The sequence below is a fragment of the Pollachius pollachius genome (genome assembly GCF_949987615.1).
Source record: "Pollachius pollachius genome assembly, chromosome: 3".
NCBI classification, from domain to species: Eukaryota; Metazoa; Chordata; class Actinopteri; order Gadiformes; family Gadidae; genus Pollachius; species Pollachius pollachius.
In genome coordinates this window covers 47,396,032-47,415,955 of record NC_136936.1, presented here as the reverse complement: position 1 = coordinate 47,415,955, position 19,924 = coordinate 47,396,032, and the positions used below count along the sequence as shown (strand labels likewise).

Here is a 19,924-nt window from a genome sequence, read left to right as displayed (position 1 = left end):
GGACTTGTAGCCTGTGCTTTTAGTTGCTTGTACCAAAATACTGACTTCAAAACTGGATCAAGGTATCTGAAAAGTTAGGCTACTCAGCTGCGGTTTCGATCGTAAATAGATGCCTTCAGTGTTCGTTTTTCACGTATATTATCTTGGGAAAGTATAATATGGCATTTCATTTAGTCTCGGCCAGTTGATGAATACACGACTTTGGGAAAATGACCCCATGTGGTTTGCTGTGTACATCCAAAGCCTCATCCGGAACTAAACGATGGATGACTTTGGCCAAACGATCGAACATTATTTTATCCAAACTACACTTTAGACATCTCTAATAATATGAAGTGACAGCCTGGTTTTACTCATTAGGCCCAAACATAGATTGCATTAGAAGAAATCAAGTTACAAATGGCTGGATCTCAATAATGAAATATGACAGCAGTCTGTGGCAGCAGAATCTCACCGCATCTCCTTTGGTTGGTGAAATTGAGTTATGAACGCAATTATTTTTGGATTAAATATGAAAAAAACGCCAATGAACAAATCTGTATACAAGCCTAAGAATGGCCTCATATTAACTGTCAGATTGTATTAGAAAAAGGGTCATGGGCTTATTAAATACACAGAACACTTGCACCCATAAGAGATAGCTCACGACATGGCAGATTAAGATATTTCATCATCACCTAACGAGATTAGTGTTAGAGCAGAGGTTCATCATGTGCGTCTGCTGTGTTTCGTTCTTGATTTCTTGTTACTAATCCTAAACACTCACAACCTCCCGCAACACATGTTGTGACTGATGTATCCCTTTGGCTTCAATTAGTGAATGGTGTTTGTTATGCCCTGTGGTGGTAACAAATAAAGCGTTTGGTTAATCGACCTCGATATGTGAAGGGCATCATCTGAGTATTAGGGGCCCATAGGCCTAAAACAACGTGGCTGATGATGGATCTGGTTTCACTCGTTATCGACGCACTTAAACGAGTGGATTTTACACTGGTGTCCTGTTGCAGCCTAGTTGTCCACTAAAAGTGAATTCCTAGAAATGGTAAACGGGTAAGAACATGCCTGGGCTCGAGTATGAAACCCCTCACTCACAGCTATTTGCTGTTATATTACTTACATGCAAAGAGAGAGAGAATGGGGAGGGCGGTGGTGAGGGAGCCATTCTCCGTAAATGTCAGCTGCCGCGGAGCGCTAAAGGCCTGGCTTTGAGGAGGAGGTCACTAACCATAGCGACAGGTGACCCTGTGCCGCGGGTTACTGTGGTAACATCAAAGCCAACGCCATGTGGCGAGTCGACCCGCGCAGCGCGCCACGCCGGTAGGGAAGCCGTATACAAAAATAATGCGCCCCCTGCTGGATAAGGCGTTCATATGCCTCACTGGATGGCTGGCTGGATGTGGTTGACAGGCAGTGAGGGAAAAGGTTTATATAAATGGAAGAGATTAGAATGGATCAGGGCAAGATTGGATCACTTCCAAATGCTGCACCGTTAATCATTCCCCCCTTACTTTCCCCCTTGAGAGGCAAGTTTGTATCAGATGGAGAAACTTCAAGTACTGATGCAGTTCACCCACAGGCAGACTCACTCACAGAGGATTTCAGTGGTTACCAGATTTTTTTTTTTGTTAGGAAGAGTTTACTGAAAATACAGAGAAGAACTTTGGCTGAACCTTGAAATCCTACCTATGGTGTACCTATGTAAATCACATTGTAAGATGGTATTGCATACGGTGTATTTATTTAGAAAGCAATGCCGATTTTTCCGGTGGAATGTAATTTGAGTTCTCATAAAATGCACACATAGGAACCCCCAAACATCTGTTCTCCATCTTGTTTATTCAACTGCTCAAGTCAAACATAACCATCATGATTCTGCATATCATCAGCAATTACACTTCCGATTTTAGAAGGCTTCTAGAAAAACGTCGGGACCATATTGTGGTACTCAAGACTTGAGATTCAAGCTGGGGACCGGAGCATGTACAAATACCAGAAGCCCCACGAAAATAAACCAAAAGTATAAATTGGCACTCAGTAAAAAAAAAAAAAAGGCAGCCTGTCGAGTCCCAAGTCAAGTCCTCCAAGTCGAGTCGAGTGTGTCGACTTGAGGAAATACTCCGGGGACATAATACTTAAAGCACGGACGACCTGGCGGAAGGCAGGCAACGAAACCCGGTCGCTACACCTCTCACGTCCCGCCTCAAGCCCGTCCTCTTACGCAGCCGTGTGTGCGTGCGCGAGCGCTTGTGCGTCTACCTCAGAAGTACATGTCCTGGAAGAGGTTCTGTCCCATCTCGATGTAGGCCTCCTTTTCCTGCGCGCTCATCTGCTCCACCAGCTGGGGCCGCTGGCTCACCTCCCGGTAGGAGAACGACTTCCCGCCCACCATCACCGTGGGCTCGTCGCCCACCTCCTCGAACTCGTCGTCGTCGTCGTCGTCCATCTCCTGGTGCTGCCGCTTGGACGCCCCGCCGCCGCCGGCACGTCGGGCCGCCGCCGCCGCCGCCGCCACCAGGGGCGGGGCCGCGGGCTTGTCGTCGTCCGACTCGCTGGTGTCGCTGTCCGAGTCGCTGCCGCCGGCGGCGGCCAGGGCGCGGGCGGCGGCCGCGGCGCTCGCCCCGCTGGTCGCTCCGCCTCCTCCGGCGCCGGCCGCGCCCCGTTTCTCGTGGATGAGGAGGGCGCGCATCACTTCCTCGTTCTCGTCCGATTGGTCCAATCCGTGGCCCCCGACGCCGTCCTGGCCGCCGGCGATTTCTCCGGCTGTAGGAGGAAAGGTTTATCGGTTATTTAGAAATGTATCGCGAGCATAATGGTTTCACTTAGCGTTGGACCACGATGCACCTGGGCTCCATCCACCTGCCCCTTTGGTAGCTTCTAACTACTGTTGAACTGATAAGAGCTTAACAGTAACATTTAGATTACATTGTTGATTTAATGGACAATAACACACACACACGCTTCTTTCAATGTGACTTTGTGTGGGTGGGGGCAATACAAGTTTCTTGAAACTTTTTAATTAGTGTGTGTGCAGTTTTCCAAGTTATTCTAAGACTTCTTAGTACCATCTGGGTAACACGTAGAAAACAGTTTAATACAGACTTCACGGCACAACGGCTTATAAGCATATGACAGTCCTCGACCTGGATGTTAAATAAGTGCACATATTTATTTGAATGGTGTGTTTGTTTGTTCTACTTCTGTCACTATATCTCAGGGGTGCAGCTTCTCTCACTACAGAAGTATCCTGCACGCGTTAGTATCACGCCAGGGCAGTGGTCAACACAGCTGGTGCATGCTGCTGGAGGGAAATTAATATCTATTTCACCTCGAATATGTATACATATTTGAGGTTCATTAGTTTCCTCTCAGGACTTTCAAAAAGAAAATAATTAAGACCTATGAAATTATATTTAGGACTTTCTATTGCCTTTTAATGGAATTCATGGCTTAATATTTTTGATTCCTCCGCGGGTTCAATCTTAATACATTAAAAACATTAATGTTCTATAATATAGACATATTGGGCTAGAATTATATAAAACTTATGTTCTGTAATATTGACATACTGGGTTAGAAAAATAAAAAAGATTTTTTTCGATAACAGACATATTGGGCTAGAAATATAAACCACAAATTCCTTAAAATGTAGACATATTGGGTTGAAATATTTTTCGATGCATATTATCACAGCGACTGTTTCTTAGAGAATCTCTTTCTAGCATGTCGTGCAAAAATAAACAATCATGGGCCTTCTGCTTCACAAACCCCCAAACTCTGCCAAATGTGGGGCTCCCAGAGCAGAACGCCCGTGTGTGACAGACGGTTAAAACCTCATTTAAAAGCAGGCCTCCCTCCGATAACATCTCCATTTCCGGATTCTGAAAGGTCTCCCAGGTCGTTAAGAAAACAGAAGCCCACCGCCCTGACGCAGGCCTCTCGGAAGGGCATAATTCAAAGCCATTTCCCAAGGCAGGGCTTTATTAATGAGCAAATCCTTGCCGAGCCAAGGACTAATCAAGTCTCTGATTGCTTCAATTTGACAATTACGACTCATGGGCAGTCTGGCCCCGCCCGATGCGGGCCTGCCCTTAGGTGGAGGAACACGATGTTTAGCTGTGGAGGCTCTAGAGGGGGTGGATGATAACCCGGCTGACCTCTGATCCCAACACACTGTCTGTGCATACACACAGACAGAAGTGTGTATGCACAAACGCATCCCAAAGGGGCAGCTAACCATAACAAAATGATCATTTTGATGAGAAACCCAACACATATCTTTCCTTTTTTCGAATTATGTGAAGTAAATATAAAGAAGGAATCCAGTAATCGGACTGAGAGGGATATCTAGTTGAGATATCGAGCATTAGCAGGGCTATTGGCCCAATATTGGTATAATATTGGTATATCGTGTTTATAAAAAAGGTATGGGGGGTTCTGGGATAAGCTTGCATGTGGGTCCTTGTTAGGCTTTGCAAAAAGTAAGTAATTAAGTTATTAATTACCCAGAAATCTTTCATCCTCTTTCCCTGTGCAATACATACTACTTTGTCTCAATATCCAAATCAAGTCAATCTCCTTTGGAGTTCATAATACAACGCTGGAAATGCCCTGACGCATCACTGGGACATTTCCATGAGGTCACTCCTGCCACAACTCCAGCCTGAAATCAAACTCCAAACCCCCTCCCCTTTGCCCCTAAATTTATTGTACATATACTGCCTTGTTTTTGCCTACCTTTGCACTATTCAGAATTAGTTTGCACTATTTAGAATTAATTGGTTGCAAATATTACTTATTTAATTGTACCGAATTTGATCCTTTTTCTATGTATTGCACCGTGGGTCAGAGACAAACGCAGTGTCTTGTCTAGCACATATTTTGGAATCGACAATAAAGTGGACTTTGACTCTGAACTTTAAGAAACGAACCAGAGACAAACAAAAAGACAGGAACTGGGGCTCACGGTTCTTGACGGCGTCCGGCTCGCTGTAGGCGCCCTGCACGGTGCTCTGGGTCAGCCACACGGGCCTCTCCTTGGCGGGCTTGCCCTCGTTGGCCTGCCGGCGCTGGTCCTCCTGCTCCTCCATGCTGATGACCACGTTCTGGGTGTACATGTCGCCGTACGACGCCCCCTTGCTGGTCCAGGCCTCGCGCTGAGGCCCCGAGGCGCCCAGCAGCGCGGCGGCGCGGTCGCGGCTGGACGGAGAGGGTCAAAAGGGGTTAAGGTCGGAGTAGACAGGTCGGACGCACAGTCACTGGTCGGGCCAGTGGGAAGAAACAGAGGGCTGGGAGACAAATAGAGAGTAAATGGACTGCATTTATATAGCGCATTTATACAAAGCGCTTTACAGTATTGCCTGACATTCACCCATTCATGCACACATTCACACAAATCGTCGGGAACGGTTAGGGTAAGGTGCCTTGCTCAGGGACACTTCGACACTCAGCTAGGGGGAGCCGGGGATCGAACTAGGAACCTTGCGGTTACCAGCCAACCCGCTCGACCTCCTGAGCTCAAGATTACTGCGAGGAGAGGGATTAAGGCTCTGAGAAACGACTCATGTTTAACTGTGATCCGTTATTAAATCATGGTTAAACATGGAGGACCGAGAATTAAGTGCAGGGCTTCTACCTCAGAGCTCATGTCAAATGTATGCAAATATATTAAGGGCTAGATAATCTCATGAAGGATCCTGCATCGAACCACCAGGAATTAAATCTGCACATTGCAAAATGATGAGGACAACTGCTGATTTAGACTTTGCTACAAAGAAATCCCTTTAGTTTTCTCGCAAGCAAATCATAGAAAGTTATTCATAGAAAGGGGATCATTTGAATCCGATGTTAAGCTACTCTAAAAATAGAATGGGTCGCAAGACCCCGATATCCATTTCCTGTACACGGCCTGCGTGAACACAGACAGTTGTGTAATTGACTGCTTCGCACGGACACAAACTCAGCCCTACAATGCACTTAAAGAAGATAAACCCAGGTGTGGATTGACTTTCCAGGGTGAACCCCTGTTCCTTCAAGTGGATCTCCCATCAGCTGCAAGTGGACCCTTTCCACTTTGATTGGATGATTGCACAACACAGGAAGTGCTTCTCCACACACACACACACACACACACACACACACACACACACACACACACACACACACACACACACACACACACACACACACACACACACACACACACACACAAAAAGGCATACTCTCCCTCTCACACAAACACAAATAAATAAACATATCTCTCTCTCTCCCTCCTCCCTCCCCCCTCTCTCCCTCCTCCCTCCCCCCTCTCTCCCTCCTCCCTCTCTCCCTCCTCCCTCTCCCCTCTCTCCCTCCTCCCTCTCTCCCTCCTCCCTCTCTCCCTCCTCCCTCCCCCCATCCTCCCTCTCTCCCTCCTCCCTCTCTCCCTCCTCCCTCTCCCCTCCTCCCTCTCTCCCTCCTCCCTCTCCCCTCCCTCTCTCCCTCCTCCCTCTCCCATCCTCCCTCTCCACTCCTCCCTCTCTCCCTCCTCCCTCTCTCCCTCCTCCCTCTCCCATCCTCCCTCTCCCACCTCTGCTTGAGGGCGGGGATCTCGGAGGGCTCGGGCTCCAGCAGGTCTTGGGACAGGTTGACGTTCTCCGTCTCGCGCAACAGGACGTAGATGGGCTCGATCTGCTCGTTGAAGCGGGCCACCAGCGTCCGGGCGTCCTTCTTGGGCACCGCCGACTCATCCTCCTCCACCTCCGTCTGGCAGAAGGTGCAGTGGAATGTCCCTGAAGGAGCCGAGAAGGGAGACACAGACAGAGAGAGGGTCAGAAACGAAGCGAGACGGGGAGAGAGCGAGAGTCAAGAGTCAGAGAGAGACCAAAAGAGACAGAGAGAGAGAAACAGACAGAGAGAGGGTCAGAAACAAAGTGAGACAGGGAGAGAGCGAGAGTCAAGAGTCAGAGAGAGAGACCAAAAGAGACAGAGAGAGAGAGAGAAACAGAGAGGGAGGGAAACCGAGAGAGAGAGAAACAGACAGAGAGAGAGTCAGAGACAGAGACAAAACGAGACAGGGAGAGAGCGAGAGTCAAGAGTCAGAGAGAGAGACCAAAAGAGGGAGAAACAGAGAGGGAGAGAAACCGAGAGAGAGAGAAACAGACAGAGAGAGAGAGAGTCAGAGAGAGACCAATAGAGACAGAGAGGGATACAGAAGGAGTTAGTCAGACAGTGAGAGTGACAGAGAGAGAGACAGCGACAGACAGAGACATGGTCAGAGAGAGACATGGTCAGAGAGAGACATGGTCAGGGAGAGCGGGACAGAGAGAGACATGGTCAGAGAAAGGGACAGAGAGAGACATGGTCAGAGAGAGCGGGACAGAGAGAGACATGGTCAGAGAGAGACATGGTCAGAGAGAGACATGGTCAGAGAGAGAGGGACAGAGAGGTTTGAATTCAGAAACTGTTTCAATTGGCTCAAAAAATACAAAATAGATCCAGCATTCACTGGGCTGAGAAGTAAAATGGTACGGTTTTGCATTCCACCCTATTCATGGGTGTCATTATATTCATCTGACCAAACCTCACTGCAAAACTGCAAAGATGGAAGGGCAGAATGGGCACTCCTGCTTTGAATAGACGCTGGCGACATGATAAGACTATAAACAGCTTTTTTAAAGAAGAGATCAAAGCAGACATGCAACTGTGGAATCCCATTTTTGCGTTTTACATTTCAATATGATTTATAAAAAAAGAATAAAAACTACTACCGATTCAATCTTTTGCACTTGAAAGAAGACAGGAGTTTTTTCTTTGATATCCCATAATGCTACTGACAAGTAAGTAAAGCGGCCAATTCAGTAGGTTTTGCAGCTGGTGCATATTAGTGGAAGAGGAAGGAACTGTCCAAAACGGTCACACAGAAAGGCATGACATCACGTGCTATGGCAGGTTGACTCGGGGAGGGGGAGGGAATGGAGGGCAAGACAAGACATGATGTTGGGCCTGCAGTAACACAACCGGATCTGAAGGGAAAAGGACAGGAGAGGTCCAATACCTCTGGATACACCGAGGTAGGAGATCATGGAGGTGATAAAGGAAGAAAGAAACAATAGACGACCGAAAGAGAGGGAAGAGCAAGAGACAAAGATGTGGGAACGAGAGAGAGAGCGTAAGAGAGAACAAGAGAGAGAACGAGAGGGAGAACGAGAGAGCGAGAGCGAACGAGAGAGCGAGAGGGAGAGAGAACGAGAGAGAACGAGAGAGCGAGGTGGAAAGAGAACGAGAGAGAGAGCGTAAGAGAGAACAAGAGAGAGAACGAGAGGGAGAACGAGAGAGCGAGAGAGAACGAGAGAGCGAGAGGGAGAGAGAACGAGAGAGCGAGAGAGAACGAGAGAGAGAACGAGAGAGCGAGAGGGAGAGAGAACGAGAGAGAGAACGAGAGGGAGAACGAGAGAGCGAGAGGGAGAGAGAACGAGAGAGCGAGGGGAGAGAGAACGAGAGAGCGAGAGGGAGAGCGAGAGAGAACGAGGGCAACTGGGGATTGCATGGACATCACTCGTAAATTATGCAGGGTGGCACTATTCAGAGAAAAAAAACATTCTGGTCAGTTTGGACTGAAACCATCTGCTTACGAGGGGCAGCTAACATGTACGGACCAAAACAGTGTGCATAAAGAGGGGCGTGATAACGCTTTGCTATTAGCAATTAATATCAACATAACCAGTGTTTCCCCAGCACTGTATGGTTAAAGTGGCCGCTTTAACAACAACAGGGCTCCGCCTTGACTACCAATGTATATAAAAAAAAATATATATATATATTAATATTTTCTTTTTATGAATATTTTTAAATTATTATGCATTAACAAAGTAGAAAACTCTCGTAGGGAAAGAAAACATACTTCCATCAGGTATAAAAAATAAAGATCAACAATGCATCAGTAATACTGTTCACAGCAATGGTCGTGCCATAAAGCTTTTTGAATGGAATTGCATCCAAATCAACCACATCCATCAACCATACACATCAACAACTCTGCCTACATCTATCAACGTCATATTTAGCAAGTATAATCAAATTAGTAACAGGAAATTAATTACAAACATCTTCATCTTGTATATAGTTTATTATTGAAAAACGGCAGAAATCATTTTCTTTGTAGAAAGAAATGTATGATTACAGAGTGCTGATTCCCAATCAGCACAAGATGGCCATCATGTATGGGTTTCTTTCCATCTCTACACCTTGCCCACAACCACACACCTACAAGCAGGGCCATAGGATGTGTGCAGTCAGTGTGTGGGTGCAATCAGTGGGTGTGTGTGAGCTTGTGTGTGCGTGCGGGTTTGTGTTTGTGTGTGCGCCCGTCATAGTGTGTGCACGCGAGTTTGGAGAGTGAGAGAAAGAGGAAAAAAACTGCAGGGATAGGCACACATAATAAACGATTACTTGCTGCAAAAACAGTCACAAATCTCAGTGAATTGTAGTCATAAAGTCTGGTGATGTATAGAATCCTTCTAGAAACATCTCCTGGATGAAGAACCATATGCTCCTCGGGAAACACATACTACCTGAGCTGTGACACCTGCCATCACTTGATGTGAAGATACAACGTATGACGCAGTTTATCACAACGCGTGCATCTGTATCCCTCAGCAAACAGCAGCTCTGCAGTCGGCACTCTGCCCAGAACAGATCCACCACTACTATGCTTGCAGCAGAGACAAACCGACTGTTCTTTGTTTCCTAAGGTACTTGAAATGCAGTGGAATGTAAAGGCTGCACTGGCAGGCGGTCAGCGCCAAAGCAGCCTGTGAGCAACAATTAACACATCAGTCGAGTCATGGTGGCCGGGCTGTCTGGTGCTGTTGTCTTTGTGACAGGCGGCTGGGACTAAGAGGTGATCTGACAGCGTGAGAGAGAAAGCAACAGAGAAAAAGCGAGATAAATGCAGTTATTTTGCCTGTCAATGAGGACGTCTCTGGGTATGAAGGCTGCAATTTTGCACACGTGCACACATACACGCAAACACACACACACACACATTATCAGAACACACATTATAGCACCGTGAGCCACCGAATTCACTTTGCGAAATGGATCGAGGATCTGCGAACACTCATCCTGCCGAGAAAATAGACTGCCGGCCAACAGCAGGCAATTGAGCAAAACGCTCTAGATTGGCTTCCAGTTTAAAAGCCAAAGCATTTTGACGGCAATTTGTTTTCATTGCTGTGAGTTTAATCATGCGGTTCAGAGTGTCTTGTTACCCATCAAACAAAGGCCTTTGTGGCAACGCGGGGAATCGACAAGCCTTTGTTCAAAGGATTCATCACATCTAGATACATTTATGAAATTATCAAACAAATCTGACTGCAGCATAAAGAATGCAAGATCAAAACGAGTCAGATTGAAAAACTAGGACTTGGAAATTCCCCAAATCCAGGACAAACATTACGCTGAAGCCAGTAAAAGAACTAAACTTGGGACTTTACTTTCCCAAGCTCCAAGTAACGCAACCAAGCACGGGAGCGGCAACACACAGATACACGCTCCTCTTACAAAATAACCCAAAACAATTGCACGTCAAATAGGAACATGTTGCTCCGGGTCATCTTTATTTTAATCCCAAAACCTTTGAACATTGCAAAAAAAGAGGGGGTTGCATAACAAGAACCGTACGGCGTGCCAACACACACACAGCCAACTGACGCTTTGTTCATTACATCTCCCTAACACACACGGCGCTGCTTACGGCCCTCAAACTCTCCGCCTGCCGTCTTCGACTACAAAAACAAGGGACAGCGCCTGAAACCGGGGCTACGCTGAAGACGATGAGCGGCCAATCGGCTTGCCGCCTCTCAAGCCCCGCGGCGTGGAAAAGGTACGAGCGAGCTCATCCAAGGAGGTGTTGCTGAGCAGTGAAGGAGCTCTACCTGGGGCCTCACGGCAGCCCACCACAACACTAAAAGGCCGAAGTTGACCGTAAAAGAAATGCAACGTGGACCCTCTCCTCCCTCCATCCGTCCTGTTTACTCCTCCCCTCTGGGGGGGGGGGGAAACTAAAGAAGACAATGAATGCAAAGCAAAAGCCCATCCCTGCTTCCAGAGGGGGTGTCCGGTTAAAGACACTGCGGTGTCTATACTTGCTGGGGGAAGTTAAGGCACTGTTTCTGTGTGCAAGGGAGGTGGAAGAGCGACAGGGAGGGATGAAAGATAACAGAACTGGCGCATCACTTGTATTTCCTCTGCCTTTAACAAGCCCAGACCACCACTCATGGGCGACCACAAAATGAAAGAGGGCAGACGGATGGAGACATCCAGTGTTGTTATCTTTTGCTACCGGCTTTTGTCGTAGGGGTAGGAGATGACACAACACAGCACATTGCAATTAGTGCTCAGCTCTCATTAGAGAGGCTGGGCAGCCCTCTGAATCAGTGAAGCTCGTTCGATATAGTCTAACGGTACTCGATTGTCCCTTGGATCCCCGGTCATGACTAGGGATACACTGAGTGATGGATATGAATTGCACAGCGGGAAAACACCTTCATAGTTTGCCCATTGTGCTGAACGTAAGGTGCCTCCGCATTTATAATTGTGGGCCACCTGCAATTCGATTTCACACACTTCTTTGGGCTCTTATTGATAGCGTCACTTTGTGCTGCACTGTGCCCTGTGTTTCTTATACAGTCACAAAATGATTTAGCTTTTCCATTCCATTGTCCTTACTAGGATGAGTGTGCTGTTCTCTCATGCAGCTACATCGGTTAGCAATATCTGTCCCGAAGTGATGGATTTATGCCGACTAATTCACAAGACCTGGTGCAAGATTACCAAATATGGTGGGCCGTTCACTTAAAATGTGTGTGTGTGTGTGTGTGTGTGTGTGTGTGTGTGTGTATGTGTGTGTGTGTGTGTGTGTGTGTGTGTCTGAGAGACAGTAGTTTGTGTAGTGGAATCAATCAGTTTATTAAAAAAAGGTAATTCACTAAAATGTTGTGCTGCTTGACGTCCTCCATTTCAATTCTTGCCCTCCATCTGAAGTTTGCAGCAAACAACCTAATAAAAGGCTCTCCATACATCAGTCAGTTGATAAAGGCTTTGATGCTTTGAAAACAAGCACAAATCAAAGCATGGTATGTACTGGAAAACAAAAAACAAAGCTTAGCCGTGGTGAGCTACACTCTTCCAAATTACACAGACACTAACCTAATTTACGTAAAACAAAAACCAAAAAACAATCAATAGTGCTCACTCAATAGTGTGGAGTGTGTGCGTGTGCATGCGCAACGGAACTGCGTGAAGTAATTTGTTTTGGCAGCATCGATACCTTCAAAACTTTGGCGCTGCCAAGGCTTGCATTAAGAAGCCTTGGTCATTACAGTTGAGTACAGGCCAACAGAAAGCTACAATGACCAGAGATATACTGTTCTATTTGTTCAATCTTTCTGCTGCAGGCAGAATCTGCCTGCCCATTATCAACACCTGTTAGAACTGTTTTCACAATTTGAAGATACTTCTCACCTGCTTGTAACGATGAATATCTTTAAGTATATGATTAGCTAGAAAACCCTAGCTACATCCCCCCCCCCCCCCCCCCCCAAACACAACCTTGAGAAGGTAAACCTTTGAAGGAGGAGGAGGTGTTGTGGTACATACCGGATTTGTTTACCTAAATCTGAAGAGAGTCTGAAGACTGGAGGAGCGGAAGCATTTGAGCCAGTCTAAGGCAAGTTACAGCCCCAATCCCCAGTACTGAGACTATGGAAGCACTGGCAAGATGAGGAGAATTCCCTCAGTGATGCAACCTTGTGATTCTCTGGCAGCATCGGTTCTTTATACTAGAATCTAAGAGAACGCCAAAATTGGAAACCAACGCATTATTATTCATTCATGCAAACCTCCAGCTGGTTTTACATTACACTCTTCTTTCTCTAAAATAAACTTCACTAGCTTGGATGATTAGGAACGCATGCAACATCATTACCGCCACTGATACAGATGAAAACAGACGGATGAGACGGGTGAAGTGAAACACACTTTTTGAGACGTCTAATATCCAAAATTGCAAATGAAATGTTGAAATGTTGACCTCCTGCAAAAACGTTGGAGGGTATATTAGGCTGACAAGATCCCATTCCTTGAGGGCAGCATTGTGGCTCATGCTGTGAGTCGGTCACACATGTGTGCAAAACTGCCTTGCATTGACCCATGCAGCCTGTGCTCATTTGCTACATGTCATCCCCTCTCCCTCAACCCACTTCCCTGTCCTTCTTCCCTCTCCTGTCCAGCAACACAAAAACAAAAAGTTATTTTCATAATAAATCCATTGAAGGAGCAGAAACCATGAGGACCACACAACATAAGGTGCCTGAGAGAAATCACGGTAAGGTGGAGTGTAGTTTGGCGTCCGTTCGCTGAGCACTTTGAAAGGCTTTAACTTTACCTTGTGTTAATGTTATCAATGAGATCTGCATACCCTCCCCGTGTCTCTACTAGTACTGATTCCTAACACTTGGTATCCTAGCAACAGCTGAAGCCGGCACGAGTTAGTGGACGATGACAAACATGGCGCATCACCTTGACAGAAGAAATCCAGCGCACCCGTTCCAAAGCTATGGGGAGGCATGATAAGCATCAGAGGGATTGCAGAAGGTAATCACAATAAAAAATGGATCAATAATGACACTACTTCGTCCGATGCCTCATAGTCTGTTTAGTCTGTTTAAAGACGTGGCTTCCTGTTTTGCTGATTTTAATTATTAGCAGCGATAACATACACAGAGGCACTATGATTTTTACTACTAAACACCCTAGGATTTGAAGGCTTGGGTCAGGGGGGTGTCATAAATATTTGGCCTGTTGAGCCCTTTGAGACTGTAATGGTGATTAAGGGCTATACAAAAAGTATTGAATTGAATTTGAACTGCATCTAAAAAATACAATCAAAGTACCTTGATTGTATGAAGGGCATTTTTTTATTTAATGATGCTTCTCTGCTGGAACAGAGATAAACAATTATAATATTTAATAAAGATTTATTATAAGTTTATTCAGGTTCAGAATCCCAGTAAAGAAATACAAATTTAAATGAGGCACTAGGGAAAACAAAAGGCTACAGGAAGGCTATTCTTCCCAGTGTTGCTCAGAAAACCATGTCTGATCCCAGACAAGACCACCTCTTCCAAAACCAACAAATACTTCTATGGCTTTACCGCGACAAAACGAACACCTGACTTTTGTTTCGGGGATGGAAAAGATAAATAAACAAATGAAAAAGGCAAAGCACAGGTTCAACACCCTTGCGTTAGAGTTGGTTTATGCCTGTGTGTTATGTGCCCTGAATCTGTAACAGATAGCCGCTGGCAGCTTGTTGTGTGAAGTCTACTTTGCAGCAGTGCACACTGGACAGGTGCCAACACCTCTGAAGACAGGGCTAGAATGTGAGAGGTAAACAAGAGAGGGAGACCAAGAGCCGAGGTGGAGAGAAATCCACAGAACCGAGGGAATCAACCAGAATGACGGTGGGGATTAAAACAGAGGAGCGAGTGAACGGCAGGCAGAGGATATTAAGGGTCCCATATTATACCACCAGATGTGAGTGTGATTAGCCGTTTCAAGCCGCTTTGAAAATCTGCCTCTTCTGACATCACAAGTGGGCGTCCTCCACCTGGATGTATGACGGATAGATCAGTCTACCAGCCTACCCTATTGTGTAGCATATACATTAGCTGCTATCATTGCTTTACACGGGGAATGGGTTAGCCTAGCGATTGTAATACTTGCACTTGGTTCTATGAACATCTTTACAGTACCGACAGCGATATATTGTTTCACTTCTTATGACAAATGTACTTATTGTAACAAATGCACTTATTGTAAGTCGCTTTGGATAAAAGTGTCTGCTAAATGCCCTAAATGCAAATATAAATGTACCCAGTGGACTGTAGCAGACGTTGCTCATCCATCTGTCATACATCTAGGTGGACTTGTGATGTCAGAAGAGGCAGATCTTCAAAACGGCTTGTAATGGCTAATCACACTCACACCTGGTGGTATAACATGGGTGCTTTAAACAAACAGGAGGGACAAAGAGAGACGCCGAATGCGGCAAAACGAAGGCAGGGCACAGCTCTGGCCCGTGTTTACTCGGGTCTTCAGTTGCCGGCGTAATTGGGCTGGTCAACGGGCCCTCTGATGGCCGACGGTACCCTCGCTCGTCGTCCCCCCCCCCCCCCCGTCTGTCTGTCTGTCTGCAGCTTCAGACTGACTCATCGTGCGGCTCATTACTCCGTTACCGTGGATAACAACGCCAGCCGCCCTCACCGTTAATATTTAGTTTCCTGCCAAGTGTATGCAGGAGGGGGAGGGGGAGGGTGATCAACAGACCAGGTGCACTTTGTTGGCCCACACAGTAAAGCGCCACACTTTGCGATTTGGAATATTACCCCCAGGCGCAATGCAGGTAAACAATCAAAATAAACCTTTGGCAATCGCTTTTCACAAAACGTGGAGAAAAGAGAGCATATGTTAAGGGGCTTGCACACTGCCCCGACAAGCCACCACATAGGGCCAATTGGGCCAGGGTGCCGTACTCGTTAGTGGTCGTTGCGTATGAATGCTTCTTGTTGGTGTACATGTCGAATCAGTGTCGGCCAACTTCTGCCGAAATGATGTAGTTGGGGGTGGTGGCGTTTTTCGGTGCAGGACCTTCACACGTTAGTTCAAACGAACCATAAGAAGAAAGTGTTCAGACGCAAGGAGGTGATCTCTGGATCAAGTGCAGCCTCGCTGGACGCCCCCGGCTTCCGGGACGGTCGTGCGTCACATCAGGCTCTGGATACAGCCGCCCGGAGCCAGCAGGCCGTGGTGACGTGACTAAGCCCTCCGCAAACAGACTGACGCAAACCTGGAGCCCTGTGGGGATGAACTGCCCAGGTCTGTCTCACAAAAAGATCTTCTGTCAAGAGAGTGAGTCACGCCGTACGCAGTTAGGCAACATTGGTTTCGCGTGCAGGCAAGTGGCGGCTAAATATATCAATCACCGTCACGCGAATGGATACAACACCAAAATAAATATATGATGACGAAGACCGTTTTGACTGCATTGATCTTCACTGACGTAACCCACAATTAATGGTCGGATTGAGTCATCCTATAATTGGCGCATAAGTATAAGTGTATAAATGAATTGTGAAAATTGCTGCGTTTAGAATTCGACTCATCTATACTATGTCTAAATCAGGCTGGACTCACTGAGGTGAACCATCTCTTATTTAAAAAACCAACACCAGCCAGCTCACTGCCAAGCAGCAGCGTCGACCGCAGCGCAAACTCAAACAGACATGGTCCATCGGCACCGCATACATAAATGCAGGAAGGTGTTGGCGTGCTGCCTCATCAGTGCCGTCAGTGCGCTATACCTCAGAGCTTATGCATTGTTTGCCGTTCATCACCGTGCATTCCCATAGTCCATCACATTTGCAACAGCCCTTGGGCGGCCCAGGCACAACCTCTTCCTGTTACAGCTGGCCTCGGTTGTTGTCGATGTGAGAGGACGGAGGAAGTCCGGGGGAGAAGGGGAGGAGGCGAAAGAGGAGTGAACCTCAGGCAGAATGAATTATACATGGCAGGGAATGATTCAGGGCATAGAGGGGATGCCTAGCACCTGCTCTGTGCTCATACTGCCGGTGCCCGGTGTATCCTTATTGAAATGGTTATCGGGTGTGGATGCAGGGTGGGTCGGGTTATATACAGGTTTCACTGGAAGCAAAATATACAAATTAATAGCTCAGGGCAAAATTCTAACTGTGCTTAACTGCTTAGACCCCCCACAGAGAACCACACAGTTGCTCAACTTAATTTCTTTATGCACCTTATGAAAAAGTAGTGATCGCAGCTTTTTAAGTATGCTATAAGCAAGTATGTGTCAATTAAGTAACGCCACAGCAATTACTCAGCGATAAACGAGTGAAAAGCTCTGTGTTAATATCTGTCCTGCCTCTGTCACTACTCGCAGTTCATTTTCGATCAATCAGGACATCGGTTTCCTGATTGGGTCAGGAAATCCATCATAGTTCCAGTATAGTTGCGTGAATGCAACACTTTTCAATGGTGGAGACACAGAGGTGAGGCGGGGGTTGTGTTTTCAGAATCTTCCTCTTTTCTGCTCTCTCTTTACTGCTCTCAAATCTTGGAGCAGCTTTTAACTTTTTATGAACTATTCTTGCCATTAATCATTTAAAAGGGTCTCGACATGACATGGAGGTGAGTGGACAAGAGACAACTACGATTGTAGCGAAAGCTATTCCCATAAACATGACCTGCAAGCTAGCACAGATGTTTGTGCCAGTCATGTGTGTTTTAGCTGCCACGGGTTAAGTCTGTGTACTTGCTGACATTAACCTTGAGCACTGACTGCCATCTAGTGGTAAGAAGCCTGATGTGACACAAACGTTGGGAAGGAAGGAGGACAGCAGGCCAGTGGGCAGTTTTGATCTTCTTCGTGATTGCTCAATAATCACAGAAAGGGCTTTATTTTTTCGTAAGTTGCGTAATATAAGTGTAATACATCAATTACAGCGCAAGTGGTTACTGTATGCATTTTACGTTTGAAATTAAAGGAATTTCAATGCTGTTCCGCACATGCTAAATATAACATTCAAAATGTAATGATGCAGGCATCATAAAATAGATGAGACTTAAATTAAGTCAGTGAAGTCATTCATGATGTTTTGAAGTGAACACAAGTAATGGGAAACATACATTTTGTGCAAAGGAATGGCGGGACCCAAGGCACTAACAATTAGTTAAGAGAATTGCAGTACGCCATTCCCTGCGCCTCTTCCAACCCCGTTGTTATGTTACTGTAAAGTAGTTAACCAGATGCGTTCATCATTCTGACAAAGAATTCAGAAAAAAGGCCAATAGGCTGTGCATCTTCCTCCAGGATGTCCCCGGGAACCACTGTGCACACAGGGATCAAACCCAGCTATTCGCGGCCCTAAGCCCCACACTTAGCCACCGCCACACGGCCCTTCTTTACCTGTCATGGGGTCAAAGAGCTGGTTGGCCTCCAGGTCCGTGAAGACGGAGAAGCAGCAGGGGCAGCGGAAGGAGGCGCGGTTGGTGGAGTCCCGTTCGTCCGTCTCGATGCGGCGCCGGATGTGGTCCAGCTTGTACTTGACCACGTTGACCAGCAGTCTGGGAGGAGATGGATGTGCAGTAGAACGGTTGGTGCTATTCAGATCACAGTCAGCCCCGAATGGGGAACCACAGCCCAAAGTGTTTGAAGAGGGTTAACCTGAGGGACGCACTGACATCCTCTGAGGCGTGATGAATGTAGAAACTCTAGATCTGTGTTTTTCATGTGGTACGTGGGATTTTATTCTTGAAAAAGACACGCATAATAGAAAAAATATATATCAATATATTATAAAATTGTTCCATAAATGAAGTATGATGGCTTATTTAGTTTTTTTTTAATTGTCACTTTCTGCTTTACACCATGTTTTCCATTGTCATGTTTTCTGTCTATTTGTGTTGGCTTAAACAACACAGACAGGCAGACAGACAGAGAGACAGAGAGACAGACAGACAGACACACAGCCACACACGCATCAAGCATTTATCTTTCGAACTGTTTCCCACTGGCCAAGGCCTTATTGCAGTAACAATTGTGTATAAAGGGGACACTGGTACCATTTATTCAGCTATTGCATGTATTATTAACCATTTATAATCGTTTGCCTTGGAGGTGGTCTGGCAAAAGGTCTTGATGTCAATTTAGTGGTACACCTAAAGTCAAGGGTTGGGAACCAATAGTGGAGATAGTAGATGGAGGGAGATAGTATCGTATGGATAACGATAGTAAAAGCAGGGACATCACAACAACAGCTTCGTTATGAGAACGCATGCCTCTTTCAGGGTATTAAAAAAAAACCTGTAGTTGATGAAATAGTAGTTGTGGCGCGTTGTCTTGCCGTCCGGGGCCGTCTCCACCCTCATTCTGCACTTGACAAACTTGTCGCCCTTCAACGTGTTGAGCACCGAGCGCAGCTGCTTGCGGTCGAACTTGAGCAGCTCCAGCATGTCCTCCTCCCGCACACAGGGGTTGCGGATCAGGACGTCCAAGGCGAGGGCGTGATCCATCCCGTAGAAACCCCGCACCACCTGCTTGGCCAGGCGCTTCAGAGCCGCGGGGACTTCGGTCAATAACTCTGGTTCAGTCATCTTCTACTCTGTAGAGTCCCGACTATCTGCCGTTGATAGGTGGTACTGTGGCTGTGTGGAGCTTTCCTGGTCAGTTTATATGGGATCAAACTGTGACCAACCAATAGTTGGAAAGGATTAAGTAAGATCTGACAAGCATGGGAATGGTGTTTATCTGCACGAGGAATCCATGTGGGAGAACTCTTTAGAGATTTAATAGTGAGCAGAAATCCTGATCATGCATCATGTAGATCACACCTCTGAAACATAAAACAGGGACCACGATAGTGTCACAAGCATTAAACAAGTAACAAAGGTTATTTAGTCACTGGGACGATTGGAACATAACAATAACGATGCTAAAACGTTACCTCAAGAAATGCATCGTGCTAACTTGCTAAATTACGTCATTGAGCCATAAAAGTGTTCTGGTAGACCCACCGAGTAGCTCAGATGATCAGGGAGTAAAGCTGGTGAGTTTATAAAAGTGGAACATGTTCCGTTATGTTGATAAATGAGTAGAGGACCGCACATACCGTGGACATGGGGACTCATGTGGCTAACATCGTGATGCTACTGGCTGGTGCTGCTGGAAGCAAACCAGGAAATAACCGGCGTAAACAAAAGAGGTTCTCGTTTACGATTGGCTACCGTGTCACTTTGAGTTTCAACGACCAACCGGAGAAGCGTGTACTGGACCCGCCTCTACGGAAGTAGTTGTTTAGAACCAATGGAC

The 19,924-nt window shown here is 46.5% G+C and overlaps 1 protein-coding gene across 2 annotated transcripts; it reads right to left on the bottom strand.

Annotated features, from left to right (window-relative positions):
• Positions 1–1,819: 1,819 nt before the first annotated feature.
• gtf2e1 (general transcription factor IIE, polypeptide 1, alpha) lies at positions 1,820–19,769 on the bottom strand. Of its 2 annotated transcripts, none has more exons than XM_079733376.1 (6): positions 19,725–19,769; positions 18,920–19,448; positions 18,023–18,180; positions 6,566–6,767; positions 4,964–5,196; positions 1,820–2,760 (listed from the first exon to the last, which is right to left on the bottom strand). In XM_079733376.1, exons 2-6 carry the CDS (start codon positions 19,207–19,209, stop codon positions 2,258–2,260), a joined length of 1,386 nt encoding a protein of 461 aa, XP_079589502.1. In that variant the 5' UTR covers positions 19,210–19,448; positions 19,725–19,769; the 3' UTR covers positions 1,820–2,257. The 2 variants fall into 2 exon arrangements, with proteins under 2 accessions (XP_079589502.1, XP_079589501.1); XM_079733375.1 differs by having other exon boundaries at positions 19,630–19,748.
• Between the last annotated feature and the right edge of the window lie 155 nt (positions 19,770–19,924).